General features: G+C 37.2%; 1 protein-coding gene across 4 annotated transcripts in view; it reads right to left on the reverse strand.

Moving 5' to 3' along the window:
- LOC144956507 (neo-calmodulin-like) overlaps positions 1 to 17,500 on the reverse strand; it is a 34,427-nt gene that overhangs the window by 7,545 nt on the left and 9,382 nt on the right. For 2 of the 4 annotated variants that reach the window (XM_078887051.1, XM_078887049.1), the window contains exons 2-3: positions 4,747 to 4,886; positions 1,097 to 1,354 (exon numbers count right to left, since the gene is read on the reverse strand). In XM_078887051.1, the coding sequence (XP_078743177.1) occupies positions 1,097 to 1,273 (177 nt within the window). In that variant the 5' untranslated portion in view covers positions 1,274 to 1,354; positions 4,747 to 4,886. The remainder of the gene's footprint in view (positions 1 to 1,096; positions 1,355 to 4,746; positions 4,887 to 17,500) is intronic. The other 2 variants (XM_078887052.1, XM_078887050.1) reach the window with 1 other exon arrangement.

Consider the following 17,500-nt stretch of genomic DNA (forward strand, 5'->3'; position numbering starts at 1 on the left):
TTCTAGTGTCAGGCTATAAGTTAACGATGGCTACGGTCTGGAACAGTGCCAGACCGAGCAAGGATGAAAAATACAAGAAAACAGCCATTAAAAAAACAAACTCAGTCTTCCCCAACTGGGGATTGAACCTCAGACCTTCTGACCACTAATTCGGAGGTCTGATGTCCGATTCCCAGTTGAGGAAGACTGATTTTTTGGGATGTTGTTTTTTTTTTCATGTATATATTTCTGTCTTGCTTTGTTTTGTCACTGTTTCACACACACTTCTTCAGACCAGTTTTTGAAAAGAATTAAAATAGAGAGCGAAAAAAGGGGCTCAACTATGATACATTATAAGCTTAGAACAGTCTTTAAAGGCATTGGACAAAAGTGAATAGAACAGCTTACAAAGAGGAAAATACTTACGGCGATACGTTTCAGGCTCAAAGCCCTTATACAGTCAAGTACAAAAGAAAATTATTTTATGTAAAATATATATTTGTTTTTTTTTGTCATTAGAGTGAACTGATGCCACTGCTGCTGCTGGTGGTGTAGCAGATGATGGCGATGATGATGATGATGATGATGATGATGATGATGATGATGATGATGATGATGATGATGATGATGATGATGATGATGATGATGATGATGATGATGATGATGATGATGATGATATGATGGTGATGATGATGATGATGTGATGATGATGATGATTGATGATGATGATGATGATGATGATGATGATGATGATGATGATATGATGATGATGATGATGATGATGATGATGATGATGATGATGATGATGATGATGATGATAGTTGATGATGATGATGAATGATGATGATGATGATGATGATGATGATGATGATGATGATATGATGATGATTGATGATGATGATGATGATAATGATGATGTATGATGATGATGATGATGATGATGATGTATGATGATGATGATGATGATGAGATGATGATGATGATGATGATGATGATGATGATGATGATGATGATGATGATGATGATGATGATGATCATGTTGATGATGATGATGATGATGATGATGATGATGATGATGATGATGATGATGATGATGATGATGACGACGATAACCTACCAATGGGGTTGTGGATGGCACTCTTTCTTCTACTTGTTCCTCCTCTCCTCCTCCTCCTCCTCCGCCTTCTTCTGTTTGGTGTGTCGGCGACTTGTCATCGTTTTTTGATGTGTGTTGTTTTTTGTGTTTGGCGGATTTTTTTATCACTTTTTTCTTTGCGGGTTTCGACCTCTCCATTGTAAAAGTTTAATACTAGTTCTTAGACTATCGACCACTGTCTTGCTGTTATATCGTACACCTTGTTATATCCACTTGAATCTGTTGGAAAGATATTATGAGTTCTGGTAAACTATTATAGAACATGTATAGATAGTTCGAAGATGACGTCACTCAGGCCTTTGTTATTGTTTTTGCCATCCGCGTTTGTGAGTTGTTCTCACTAAACTTTATTAACCAGACTATAAAAGTTCATGGTTACATAGAGTTTATGTGTTGGTCCGTTATACTTCCGGATGGCAATGTTGTGAACTCCTTGGCCAAGCGCATTCTATCTATAGAAAATATATAGACTTTTGTAATAAGCAAAAATGAATATCACAGCTTCAAAAAAAAAAAAAAAAAAAAAGAACAAAATACCAAATATGGAACTTTCGGACTCAAAACTCTTCTTCAGTTTTGAGCACGAAACGTTCCGTGTTTGGTATTTTGTTCTTTTTTGAAGATGTTATATATTCATTTTTGTTTATTGCTCTTTACAGTCCACAGCTTCTAGTAGCCTCGTATCATATAGATAGAATGCGCTTGGCCAAGGAGTTCACAACATTGCCATCCGGAAGTATAACGGACCAACACACAAACTCTATGTAACCATGAACTTTTATAGTCTGGTTAATACAGTTTAGTGCTGCCGTCTTAAGGAAAAAGACCGTACATTTACTTGCAATAAGAGGCCACATACAGTCTTTTTCCTTAAGACGGCAGAACTCACAAACGCGGATGACAAAAACAATAACAAAGGCCTGAGTGACGTCATCTGCATACTATCTATATACTTGTGTGTGGGTTGAGGTGTGGAGTGGCTAAAATATGACCAGTTGTCTTTCAGAGCCAACCGTCGTGTACTCGCAGCCCAGATATTAACCCGGTTCCTATTCATAAAATGACAATGGTAATTTCAGGCTATCAAAATTATAATGATAGGACCTTGTCCTATCGATAAGTCCATTTCGCGAGATCATTCCTTAGAATGGTGAACAAGCATTGATTACAAAGACCTAACCAGTGATCCAGTGGTGTGGCTTGTTATTATCTAAAAATTAACCAGTAGAGTTTTGACCAATTAAAACATGGAATTTGTGGCACACCTTAAAACGTGCTTTGTTTGTTTATAAGCAATAACATGACTGAAATCGACCTCTCTCTGATCATTGTTATTGTTTTTATACTGTCAATGGGTGACTAGTTATCACACGATTTTCTCGATCCAATCTTATAACGTTTTTGTTCACACCCAGTTTTCTATGTTGGTTCTTTTGATCAAGCGGTAGAATAATGGTTATTTTACTTAGACACATACTATTAGTAGTAAAACATGAACAGTTATCTATGTTTACCAATGCGCTTCAACAGTCATGACGTCATTTTCCTCGTAATGACGCATAGTAACTTAGCAACTGGCTCTTAACTGTCGGAACAATGGCGGACTCCCTTATGAAATATTATTTCTCCGACGAGCATAAAAGTGTATCCAGAGGAGAAAAACAGTATAAATATGATCATGGTTTGACTTTTATACATTCTGATCACATTACATATGACAAGTTCTAGCCAGCATGAAGAATAAAAGGTACCAATTTTCTTTGCTCGCCGTTGCTGGGCGACGTGACATCAGACTGTTGGATCCAATTACTGCCATTGTTTACATTGTGACGATTGTCCCAGAGGCGTGGTTATCTAAGTGACTATAGATAGAATGCGCTTGGCCAAGGAGTTCACAACATTGCCATCCGGAAGTATAACGGACCAACACACAAACTCTGTGTAACCATGAACTTTTATAGTCTGGTTAATATAGTTTAGTGAGAACAATAACTCACAAACGCGGATGGCAAAAACAATAACAAAGTCCTGAGTGACGTCATCTGCATACTATCTATTGTGTGCGTGTTATTTGATGAGTCTTATTCACTCGTGGAAACCATTGACCCAAAAAAATAATAGTTTTTACGTATGCGATGTTCTCTGAATACTGTTTTGTGATAAACGTATCTTATTATTACGGTGCTAATCCCCAAACACTGTAGCTCTACTATAGATAGAATGCGCTTGGCCAAGGAGTTCACAACATTGCCATCCGGAAGTATGACGGACCAACACACAAAACTCTGTGTAACCATGAACGTTTATAGTCTGGTTAATACAGTTTAGTGAGAACAACTCACAAACGCGGATGGCAAAAACAATAACAAAGGCCTGAGTGACGTCATCTTTGAACTATCTATAGATTTAATATCTAAGAAACCAAAAATAGTCCAAGTTATTGTGGGAACAATAAAACACTGAGAGCGGTAGCTATAGATAGTATGCAGATGACGTCACTCAGGAATTTGTTATTGTTTTTTGCCATCCGCGTTTTTGAGTAATGCTCACTGAACTGTTTTAACCTGACTATAAACGTTCATGGTTACACAGAGTTTGTGTGTTGGTCCGTTATACTTCCGGATGGCAATGTTGTGAACTCCTTGGCCAAGCGCATTCTATCTATAGGTTTTAAAAACAATTCACAGTTTGAATAAAAACAATGAAATATTAAAGAACAACGACGTATTAGGGAATAGCCATTAACCCTTTCCTCACCACCCATTTTCAAAATTTTTCCCAAATCTTCACACCCACCCAACACAAAAATAGACATTTATTACTCAAACAGAAAAGCAACAAGCACATTCTATAGATAGAATGCGCTTGGCCAAGGAGTTCACAACATTGCCATCCGGAAGTATAACAAACCAACACACAAACTCTGTGTAACCATGAACTTTTATAGTCTGGTTAATACAGTTTAGTGAAAACAACTCACAAACGCGGATGGCAAAAACAATAACAAAGGCCTGAGTGACGTCATCTGCATTCTATCTATAGAGAAAAGAAATGAAATCTGGATGAGAAATGTGACGGTTGAATCGTAACACATGTGACGATTTTCCAATAGGTGGAAAGGAGAGGGTTAAAGGACGATTGCCTCCACTTCCGGCACCACGATTGATCGCATAAATTACTAAAGAAATCAGAAAGCGTAAAAGAAGTAACAAAAGAGGAGAAAGATAATATTTTTACAAAGTTTAAATTACGAACTCATATATCTATAATGTGTTAAAAACGTTTTAGTCTCAGTTCACTTTTTTATAGATAGTTCGAAGTTGACCTCATTCAGCTCTTTGTTATTGTTTTTTGCCATCCACGTTTATGAGTAATTCTCACTAAACCATATTAACCTCACTATACACGTCCATGGTTAAACATAGCTTTGTGTGTTGGTCCGCTATACCTCCGGATGGCAATATTATGAGCTTTTTAGCCAAGCGCATACTATCTATAGTCAATGCATGTTATGTGTTTCGCAAATTAGGTCGCTTAGCCCTTTCCGTCTCCGTTCGTAGAACGAGAATACCTGTTAGTTTCTCTGATTGTCGCAAATTTTTGATACACACCTTCACTCCATTGCTTTGAGTTTGAATTACGATGTAGCTTTTCCCTCGGTAGTCTTTCAAGAATCTCTTAAAATAAACCTTAATAGTCGATAAGGAAGGTTGACTCTACCAGGGTTGAATTGGTGACATTTCACACAACTCTGGAAATCAAGAAATAAACATAAGATAAACTATTGATAGTTCGAAGATGACGTCACTTAATTCTATCTATAGTCTAATTGATATATAATTTAGTGAGAGCTAATCATCAAAAAGGCTGTCTAAAAACAATAACAAAGAGCTGAGTGACGTCGACCCTGTCCCTTCTATAATATTCTTAACTGAGGTATTGTATAGATAGTATGCGCTTGGCTCAGAAGCTCACAACATTGCCATCCGGAAGTATAACGGACCAACACACATAACTATGTGTAACCTTAAACGTTTATAGTCTGGCTAATACAGTTTAGTGAGAATTACTAATAAACGCGTATGGCAAAAAAAAAACAATAATAAAGACCTGAGTGACGTCGACTTCATTTTATCTATAGATAGAATGCGCTTGGCCAAGGAGTTCACAACATTGCCATCCGGAAGTATAACGGACCAACACACAAACTCTGTGTAACCATGAACTTTTATAGTCTGGTTAATACAGTTTAGTGAGAACAACTCACAAACGCGGATGGCAAAAACAATAACAAAGGCCTGAATGACGTCATCTGCATACTATCTATACCTCATTTTAGAATATTATAGAAGGAACAAGGTCGATGTTACTCAGCTCTTTGTTATTGTTTTTAGACAGCCATTTTGGTGATTAGTTTTCACAAAATTATATCAAGGAAACAAATTAAATTATCTAATTTACCAGGAGATTTTTGACCAACCAAAAAATGGAATTTGTGACACACCTTTACACGTGCTCGGACAAGCATAGTTGTTTGTTTATAAACAATAACGTGAATGAAATGGTAGCCATCGTTATGTTATAGCCTGATACTGAAATCCAAAAGGACTGGCAGTTTGACGTCATTAGTGAGTTGTCTTTAGTAGAGCTCATGGAAACAAGTCATTTCATTGGTTGAACAATTGAATTCAACTCACGATTTGTTTTCTTTTGTAGCAAAAAACTGGCATTTTGACGTCATTTTTTGGTCAATATCAGGCCATAACTTTACAAGGGCCACGATGAAATCGACCTCTCTCTCTCTCTCTCTCTGATCATTGTTATTGTTTTTAGACCGTCAAATGGGTGATTAGGTATGACACGATTTTCTCGATCATACTATTATAACCGTTGATGTTTACACATAATTTTCTGTGTCTTGGTTCTATTGATCAAATGGTAGAACAGTGGGCATGTTACTAAGACACATACCATTGATAATAAAATCTGTGTAGTTCGCTATGTTTCCCAATCATTGCCATTGTTTATATTATGACGACTGTCCGAGAGGCGTGGTTATCTATCTGTCTATTGGTTTTACTACTGAATAATACCAAATGTTCACTTTCCTTTAATTATCATCGATTTGATTTGTGACGTCATTACGCTATGAGTTCACGAAGGCGACGGTTGAATACAGCAATCTAAGCATAGAAGGCTTTAAATTACCACAGAGATCCTGGTGTTAGACTTGACTCTAAATATTTGGACGGATGTCAAAATCAATCCATACAGATCAATAGATCGAACCCGATCGCTGATTGCTGTCTTTTGCCGTCAGTTAATTCCCCCTAAGGCAGCTTTCAATGCTTCGTTATCGGAAATGCCGAAAATAGTCGAATGAAAAACAAATCGATATTTAAAAAGATCGATAATTGTTAGTTTGCATTCTAAATTTAACCCAAGTGACGACTTTTTATGCATTGACATAATTTTGAGTTGATCAGAGAGATATCTGAGCAAGGTAAAAGCTAACACTGAGAATACCATAACAATATATAGTATGCGCTTGGCTAAGAAGCTCATAACATTGCCATCCGGAAGTATAACAGACCAACACACAAAACTGTGTGTATCCATGAACGTTTATAGTCTGGTTAACACAGTTTAGTGAGCATTACTCATAAATGCGGATGGCAAAAACAATAACAAAGACCTGAGTGACGTCATCTGCGAACTATCTATTCATAAATAGATAGTGTGCGCTTGGCTAAGAATCTCACAACATTGCCATCCGGAAGTAAAATAACTATGTGTAACCTTAAAAGTTTATTGTCTTTTTAATATAGTTTAATGAGAATTACTTTTAACGCGGAAAGCAAAAAAAAAAAAAAAAACCAATAACAATGGCCCAAGTGACGTCAATCAACTTCATTCTATCTATACATAATTAATTTCTGGCAAGACCATAACAGGTTGAGTTCAAATATAAAATCCAGGTCGGGTCGGAAGCTTCGTAAACTTGTAGATAGAACGAAGTTGACGTCAGTCAGGTCTTTGTTATTGTTGTTGTTGTTTTGTTCTTTTTTTTTTCTTGTTTTTTTTTTGTTTTTTTTGGTTGCCGTCCATGTTTATGATTACTTCTTACTTAACTCTATTAACCGGACTTTTAACGATCAAAAATTTACGTGTTTGTGTGTTGGTCCGTTTTATTTCCGGATGGCAATGTTGTGAGTTTCTTAGCCAAGCGCAAGCATCTATAGAAGGAACGAAGATGACGCTACTCAGCTCTTTGTTATTATTTTTAGACAACTTGTTTGTGAAAATGTTTCACTCAATTATATCAATCAGACAATAAACATGAACGGTTATTCATTGTTTGTGTGTGCGTGTGTGTTGGTATGTTTGATTTGGCTGGTGGATGTTGTGAGTATAAACCTAAACGCATAGCATCAATAACATGACACATACCAAAGCAGTCGGGAAGAGACAAATCGACAACCACAACAGGAAACGAACCGTGGGTTGTGTTCAATAGTTCAACCTAGAGGATCATATATTTCCTTGAGCACTACTAACGACAACTCACTAGGCGGTGCATTAACCAAAAAATGACGTCAAAAGACAAGTTTTGAGCCAGGCTTAAAGGTTAACGAATTGTACTGTCGGGTTGTGCTCCAGTATATTATCACTGGGTATATTTTGACAAAGTTACGCAATAGATCAGCTATCTAGATATGTCCAAAAAAAAAAAAAAAAGAAACACAAACTATAAGAAATGAACAATGATCAAAATATGTATAGCCCAATACTTTGGTTGTTTGTCATGTATTTTTTATTTCAAAAAGCCACGGTTAAGGCCCTTTGTCAGTGAAACTACTAACAAATAAATAAATAAGTCAATAGATATTAATAAATAAATAAATAAATAAATAAATTTATGAAAAATATGTAGTCTCGCACATTAAATTTGATTTGATGACGTTCAATTTTTGTGTCTTTTTCACAATTTGTTGTTTTGTTTTTGTTTTTTTGTTTTTTGGTTGTTTTGTGTTTTTTATAAGATCTAAAGTTCTTTTGTTTTTCTTCATAATGTCCTTTCTAATTTTAGGCCACTCCTTAACTGGTTAAGCTGAGTGGATGTTTCAAATGGAGGCCGTGTTCATATCGATTAATGCAAGTAATATCATATCGTATCGATCAAATCGGGAGACCGTCGTTGATGTTAATTGTCATTTGTTGTGTGCTATAGTTGTTAACAGATTTTCAATGGCTCATTATGGGAAATAACGCAAGGACTTGATAACTGGTTAACTAACTAACATTGAGTCTGGGTGGATGCCCTGGGGATATGGTACATAGTTGGATTTTCGGAACACCCACGTGCATAATGATGATGATGATAATGATGATGATGATGATGATGATGATGATGATGATGATGATGATGATGATGATGATGATGATGATGATGATGATGACGATAATAATAATAATAATAATAATAATAATAATAATAATAATAATAATAATAATAATAATAATAATAATAATAATAATATATAATAATAATAATAATAATAATAACAATAATAATAATAACAATAATAATAATAACAATAATAATAATAACAATAATAATAATAATAATAATAATAATAATAATAATAATAATAATAATAATAATAATAATAATAATAATAATAATAATAATAATAATAATAGAATCAATCCTGGCTTTGAGAGTTTTTGCCAAGATGAGGGTCATTTAAATCGATTGACATTTGGAGGACGGCTTGTTTGGCTTAATTTTTAAATACGAGTTTTTCCCACAGTACGTCAGGTAATGGTAAAAATAAAACAAATCAAACCGAATTATATACCTCTAAACTACATATACAATTAATTTGATATTTACATTTCTATATCGCGGAAAAATGTTTTACTTAATACTGCAGAACACACGCATAAAGCCATGTTTCCATTCTATGCAGTACAAATCGCCTGACATTGGTTATGTGTCCTAGAACTCCTACAACATAAGCCAAAGCTTACATCCACGTGATTAGTCATTTCTAATGTAACACCAACTCTTTTGTACTACCGTTAAGAATCGATTCGTTATTTAACGTTTTTAAAAAGCAACAACAACAAAAAAGCCAGATAATAAGAGGATAAATGCATTTGAGATGAAGTTCTACAAAAAGGTCCTGAGTATCCGAACGTAGCCATCGTTAACATAGCCTGACACTGGAACCCTCTAGGACTGACAGTTTGACGTCATTTTTTAGGTTTGTGTAGCGTCTAGTGAGTTGTTGTTAGTAACGCTCAAGGAACCAATTATTTCATTGGTTGAACTATTGAATACAACTCACAATTTGTTTTCTTTTGTGGGCAAAGACTGGCATTTTGACGTCATTTTTAGGTCAGTGTCAGGCTATAACTTTACGATGGCGACGATCCTATCGACAGCCAAGACATCAAACATCTGAGTCTAGGAGAGAACAAGGCCTTCAAGATTGTCACCTCATATCACTATCGACAGCCAAGACATCAAACATTTGAGTATTGGAGAGAACGAGGCCATCAAGAGATTGTCACCTCATATCACTATCGACAGCCAAGACATCAAACATCTGAGCCTTGGAGAGAACGAGGCCTTCAAGAGATTGTCACCTCATATCACTATTGACAGCCAAGACATCAAACATCTGAGTCAAGGAGAGAACAAGGCCATCACGATTGTCACCTCATGACACTATCGACAGCCAAGACATCAAACATCTGAGTCTAGGAGAGAACAAGGCCTTCAAGATTGTCACCTCATATCACTATCGACAGCCAAGACATCAAACATCTGAGTCTAGGAGAGAATGAGGCCTTCAAGAGATTGTCACCTCATATCACTATCGACAACCAAGACATCAAACATCTGAGCCTTGGAGAGAACGAGGCCTTCAAGAGATTGTCACCTCATATCACTATTGACAGCCAAGACATCAAACATCTGAGTCAAGGAGAGAACAAGGCCATCACGATTGTCACCTCATGACACTATCGACAGCCAAGACATCAAACATCTGAGTCTAGGAGAGAACAAGGCCTTCAAGATTGTCACCTCATATCACTATCGACAGCCAAAACATCAAACATCTGAGTATTGGAGAGAACAAGGCCTTCAAGAGATTGTCACCTCATATCACTATCGACAGCCAAGACATCAAACATTTGAGTATTGGAGAGAACGAGGCCATCAAGAGATTGTCACCTCATATCACTATCGACAGCCAAGACATCAAACATCTGAGTCTAGGAGAGAACGAGGCCTTCAAGAAATTGTCACCTCATATCACTATCGACAGCCAAGACATCAAACATCTGAGTCTTTGAGAGAACGAGGCCGTCAAGAGATTGTCACCTCATGACACTATTGACAGCCAAGACATCAAACATCTGAGTCTTGGAGAGAACGAGGCCATCACGATTGTCACCTCATATCACTATCGACAGCCAAGACATCCATACGTTGGCCATCTCAAAAGGACACGCTACGATAGAAACGCTTTGCATGGAGGCTGCCTGCAAGGGCAAGCAAGGCAGAGAGAGGCCAAGGAGTAGGTGGTCGCAAGACATGGCAGCAGCTTCTAATGGTGCTCACACTACTATGTTATGACGATCGAACAAATCTGCAAAATTTCTTACTGCACTCGTGCACCGTCGCAAACCCGCCCGTCACAACGCATCGTTCAACTAGATGCTTTCCGGTTTCGTGCTCATTACCATAAATGGTACAAATTGGACGGATGGAAAGTCCCCATTGATGTAGTGAACATCCTGTTAATCAGGTTCTCGACCGAAGTCGATTTGCAAGACATAGCGGACTGGATTGGGAGTGCAACAACAGATGCAGAACGTATTGCACAGATAAAATTAAAAAAATAGAGTTCAAACGGAGTTCCGTCGAACTGTTTGGGAGGCTATGTTGTCCAACAAAAACCATCCTTGAAGAAGAAGAAGAAGAAGAAGAAGAAGAAGAAGAAGAAGAAGAAGAAGAAGAAGAAGAAGAAGAAGAATCTAAAATGTAAGAATTGTATTCTCAATTCTTCCGCCAGTTCTTTCAATGAAATGGTTTTGAAGCGGATGGTTCTTAGCACAGTTACTTTGCAAACAATGACCTGGTCTATGTCCTTGACCTCACGTGACGTGTAACACCTACGACGCCTTTGTTCCATTGAGGCATGACGCGTTTTTATGTGAAGGTGATTAATAAGTAATGTTGGTCTGGTATATTATTAGTAAAATTACATATTCATTAATCCAGGAGGCATAGTGCGTAATTAATGACTCCGGTCGACCCTATGGAAAAAGCATAATGAATTAAATCCAGTCATATTATACGACGCAAGTTATAGTAAAGTCGTACCAAGACCCATGTACCCGCGTCTTTCTTAAATAATTATACAGAGTAAAATGAACAGTGATATTAATTGCTTGCTATCATTTGGATATGACATTTACTTGTCCTTGGCAAAATATTATTTGTAACCCATCGTCTCAAAGAGGTTGTAATATGTCGGAGTGATTTAGGTGCTGAAAATTGAATTTATTTAAGAGATAGGAGACTTGACCACGTTTAACTCTCTCCTTACCAGCCATTTTCAGGATTTTCCCCAAATCTTCACACCCAACTAACACAAAAATATATTTCTTATCACTCTGACATAATAGCAGTACAGTTCTTGCCATACATTATTTCTTAAGCAAAATATGCTCTACAACTCACTATTCATTTTCTTTAAATGTTATGATGAACAAAAGAAATTTGAATAAGAAAAATGTTGGTTATATCGTGACGATTTTCCTGTAGTTGGTATGGAGAGGGTTAATGTTTTATTAAGGAAAAATGTTTCTTTGAGTAGGAAAAATCGAAATTTAATGTTTCTGATCATTCTAACGAAATTAGTTGTTCGCACCTAGAGCCAATTCATCCCGCCATAATAACGAATTAAGTCTCTCATTGCCGACCTTTTTCGGAATTTCTCTTGAAATGTCAATTTGACTTTTTTGAACGATAAGTAGACTACATACCATACATAATGTTGTTAAGGGAAACAAGCTTTACCAAACAGCATCACGTTCTTGTATTACACACACACATACACACACACACGCATATATATATATATATATATATATATATATATATATATATATATATATAAATTATAAAACAAAAACCATGAAATAATAGTGCTCTACTTTAGTATAACAGGAGCTATTTATAAACATTTGAAATATAATTAAGATAGTTTGACTTTTTACAACGTTGTAGAAGTCAAACTATCTTAATTATATTTCAAATGTTTATATATATATAATATATATATATATATATGTGTGTGTGTGTGTGTGTGTGTGTGTGTGTTTGTATGTGTGTGTGTAATACAAGAACGTGATATATATAGGATGTCCTAAATGTGTTGCAAGCGCCGTAAAACCCTTAAACAACAAAACAAAGATCTTCCTCCAAATTCATGATGAGGATTCTAGTTGACAAATTTGAATGATAAAAGAAGTTCATTGTATCATGACGAATGTAAAGATTTTGCTGTAGTTGATAAATACATAAAAGACTTCTGATCCCGTTTTTCAATGACCTCCAATGACTTCCTGTAGAAACCGTTGCTATGAGATGACTTATGCCGTTTTTCAATGACCTCCAATGACTTCCTGTAGAAACCGTTGCTATGAGATGACTTATGCCGTTTTTCAATGACCTCCAATGACTTCCTGTAGAAACCGTTGCTATGAGATGACTTATGCCGTTTTTCAATGACCTTCAATGACTTCCTGTAGAAACCGTTGCTATGAGATGACTTATGTTTTCTAATATGCCCTTGGGTTTTGTTTTGACAAGGAAGAGGCTTTTACAAATCATAAATATTTGTTTTTATTCTATGCATTGTCCGTCTTACATCAAGACACGTAACTGAATGACAAGCAGAGTAAAATATTAATAGGTATAAGACAATATGTGAAGTATGACAATGCCATTAACTAAAAAAATATTTTTTAAAAACAAAAAAAAAACAAAAAAACTTGAGCTTTTATATAGCGCAATATCCACTAAACGTACTCAAAGCGCTTTACAAGGGGTCCCTGGCCAACAGCAACACATAACATGTAGAACGAGACATGACGCCTTTCAGGCGATATTACACTTTTTTGGGACAGAGACAACGCTTTTAACGGCCAGGTACTCATTTTACACCTGAGTACGGTGAGAGAATGTGAGTAAAGAGCCTTCTCCAAGGACTCAACTATGCGCCGAGCGAGACTCGAACCCAGGACCTTCCGATCCGAAAGCGAGTGTCATACCACAAGACCACATAGCCGCACATTAGGCATGACACAAACCGATTCTGTCTACTACAGGCAATGCAATCATTGTATGGGGGTCTTTCTTTGTTCGTCCATAAATTAACAATAACAAGCACTTCGGTGCATTAACTTTGACAAATTAAATTAATATTCAATTACGGATTCTTTGACCTCAGCTCTGAATGCTTTGTGTGTGTGGGGGGGGTGGTGAGGTGGGAGGAGGGGGGAGGGAGAGAGAGAGAGAGAGAGAGAGAGAGAGAGAGGGAGAGAGAGAGAGAGACAGACAGACAAACAGACACACACACAGACTCTGTCTCTCCCTCTGTGTGTGTCTGTCTGTCTGTCTGTCTCTCTCACACGCACACACACACACGCATACTCTCTCTCTCTCTCTCTCTCTCTCTCTCTCTCTCTCCCCTCCCCTCTCTTACTCTATCTTTCTGTCTATATTTTTTTTTGATATCTTAATAGGGGAGGTAGGAGACCAATAATAACACTGTCGCCGTCTAGTATTCTTCAACAACACCTCCCCGTCTTTCTCTCTATTTTATTGACTCATTTAATTTAGGCACCTCTAATGTTAGACGGCAAGAGAGGAAGAGGTAGACCAACAAGAAGCTGGGAACAAGATATATGTGAATGGCTGGGATTGACAGCAACTCAAGCAAGTAGACTGGCGGAAAACCGTAATCTGTTTCGCAAGAAAGTTCGGGAAGCAACGTCCTACGCAGGATCAGCTGACTAGATGACCTCTAGTGTTTGGTTAAAGATGTGAGAATTATCGACAGTGTCAGACTTAAATGTCTTCGACGGCAGATTACTTCTATGTGCGGCTATGTGGTCGAGTAGTATGACACTGGCTTTCGGATCGAAAGGTCCTGGGTTCGAGTCTCGCTCGGTGCATAGTTGAGTCCTTGGAAAAGACTCTTTACTCACATTCTCTCACCGTACTCAGGTGTAAAATAAGTACGTAAAGCGTTGCCTTTGTCCGAAAAATTGTAATATCGCCTAACAGCGGCATGTCCCGTCCTACATGTTAAATGTTGCTGTTGACCCGGGACCCCTGCCTTGTAAAGCGCTTTGCGCACATTTAGTGGATATTGCGCTATATAAAATCTCATTAAAAATTTCATTTTTTACCTGAAGGCTTGGAAATCATGGGTGTTTTATGCCAATAATTTTGGTGTAGATATAAAGGGGATTATTTCACACAAATTAGTGTTTCCTTCATTGTGTCTATTTTTTTTCAAAGGAGAAATCCGAAAAGTCTACATTATCTGTCTTCATTAATAAAATTGAAGCTTTCATTCCATTTGACATACTTATTATATTTTTTCTTCTTCGAGCTTCAAACATTCGCATTTTTCTCTTTGTGAATACAGTAACAATTAATAATGCAATGAGTCAGGTGTTAAATCGAACTCAGTTTAAGAAGGGTTAACAACGCTATCAATGAGTTAGGCGTTAAATCCAACCCAGTTGATGAAGGGTTAACAACGTCATCAGTGAGTCAGGCGTTAAATCCAACCCAGTTGACTAACGGTTAACAACGCCATCAATGAGTCAGGCGTTAAATCGAACCCAGTTGATGAAGGTTTAACAACGCCATCAATGAGTCAGGCGTTAAATCCAACCCAGTTGATGAAGGGTTAACAACGCCATCAATGAGTCAGGCGTTAAATCCAACCCAGTTGATGAAGGTTTAACAACGCCATCAATGAGTCAGGCGTTAAATCCAACACAGTTGATGAAGGGTTAACAACGCCATCAATGAGTCAGGCGTTAAATCCAACCCAGTTGATGAAGGGTTAACAACGCCATCAATGAGTCAGGCGTTAAATCCAACCCAGTTTAAGAAGGGTTAACAACGCCATCAATGAGTCAGGCGTTAAATCGATCCCAGTTGATTAAGGGTTAACAACGCCATCAATGGAGCTACAAATAATAAAGCCAAGCAGTAAAAACAAAAGAAAAACAAACAACAACTGCCCAATTATCGAGTCGTGTCAAATGATGTCTAATTAATTGTTGACAAAATATAATTAAACATTGTATTATTCCACGGACTTGACAAGACTGATAGAGACCGTTTATCTAGCAAGGCATGGCATGGATAACATGCAGACATCTAATTATTACTGTCAACTACAAACTTTTTCCAAATCAGGCAATACGTGGGACTGTGTGGTCATATGGCATGACACTCGCTTTCGGATTGGAAGGTTCTACGTTCGAGCCTCGTTCAGCGCATAGTTGAATCTTTGGAAAAGACTCTTTACTCACATTCTCTCAATGTAGTCAGGTGTAAAATGAGTACCTGACCGTCAACAGCGTTGTCACTGTCGGAAAAAAAAGGTAATATCGCCTGACAGGTGTCATGTCTCGTTCTACATGTTACGTGTTGCTAATGCTGTTTGTCAGGGACCCTTTGTAAAGCGCTTTGAGCACATTTAGTGGATATTGTTCTATAAAAATGCTCTATTTTTTATAACACAAAAAGTTAATATTTGACGTTTTCTGAAATAAAAATCACAAATAAAAAATTTTGGCCAGTAAACTCTCCTTTCAAATATCGATCAATGAAAATAATCCTCGTATTGGAAAGAAAACCCAAACAAACAAACAAAAATCCCAAACAAACAAAAATAAAACCCGCTCAACCCGAGACTTCATCGAAGGAATCCTTGAAGTCAAGGTTGAAAAGTTTTTGATAAAATGAGGGACATTTTAATCAATCAGTATTTGATGGAAAAACTTTCTGGCAAAAATGTTTAAAACGTGCTTTTTTATTTTTAGAGTGCTGTCGATATGGTATCAGATCGGTCGATTTGAACTCTATATGAAAAAAAATTTGATCGAAATCAAAACGATCAAATTTACGAAATTAAATATTTTTCAGTTCAGCTACACGAAAACACTTTCTGCAGTAAAAAATAAAAAATAAATAAATAAAATAAAATTCCTTTTATTCATTCCATAGGGGAAATTTGTCTTTAGGGTCAACTCCGAGGGAAGACTGGAATAACCAGGCGTCATCAGCAGTGCAACGCCGCATAGTGAGCTAGGGCGAGGTGACTTGCTCAAGGCGACACAGCGCGGCGGTTGATCGAACTCGGTACCTTTCGGGTACGAAGCAAAGACCGTACTGTTGAGCCACGCTGTCTCATAAAAGCATTGATTATGACCACAAAAGCTATAGGCTAAGATTGGAATTTTGTTTTAAGTCTGGATGGGGTCTTTTGGCCTCCCATGCGGTGTCTTCATATTTTCCTATATCTGTTTTCTGAGTTGTTTTATTTCTTTTGTCTTGGAATGGGATTACTTAGTTTTGTCCTAGCCCTTGCTGGAGTTCGTTGACCTACATGTGTAAGCAAGCGCGGTAAAACCCTTAAAAAACAACAAACAACATCAGTTTGAAGCATATGATTTATCATGACACATAATTCGTTTTGAGACATTCGGTCACAGTTGAGCCTTAGCTTTAGCAAGTTCAACAACCGTGCCATTCTCTAATGGAGTGTGAATCTCAGGACAAATGGCTGTGTTCTTTGAATGATTGTGACTGCATTTTTTAAAAATGAGCTTTTATATAGTGCAATATCCACTAAACGTGCTCAAAGCGCTTTACAAGGGGTCCTTGGCCAACAGCAACACTTAAAATGTAGGACGAGAGATGACACCTGTTAACCGATATTATATTTTTTTTCGGACAGAGACAACGCTGTTAACGACCAGGTACTATTTTACACCTGGGTACGGTGAGAGAATGTGAGTAGAGAGCTTTTTCCAAGGACTCAACTATGCGCCAAGCGAGGCTCAAACCCAGGAACTTCTGATCCGAAAGCGAGTGTCGTACCACAAGACCACATAGTCGCACTTGGCATTCTAGAGGCAGTAATTGCTATGTCCCCTAAGCCATAGATTTGGCATACAACCTTATGCATTTCAATATCATGAAGGAGGTCCCTTATCTAAAACATTTTAACTCTCTCCTTACCAGCCATT

Source organism: Berghia stephanieae, chromosome 11, assembly GCF_034508935.2.
Source record: "Berghia stephanieae isolate SIO BIC M18660-M18661 chromosome 11, UCSD_Bste_1.3, whole genome shotgun sequence".
Lineage (NCBI taxonomy): Eukaryota > Metazoa > Mollusca > Gastropoda > Nudibranchia > Aeolidiidae > Berghia > Berghia stephanieae.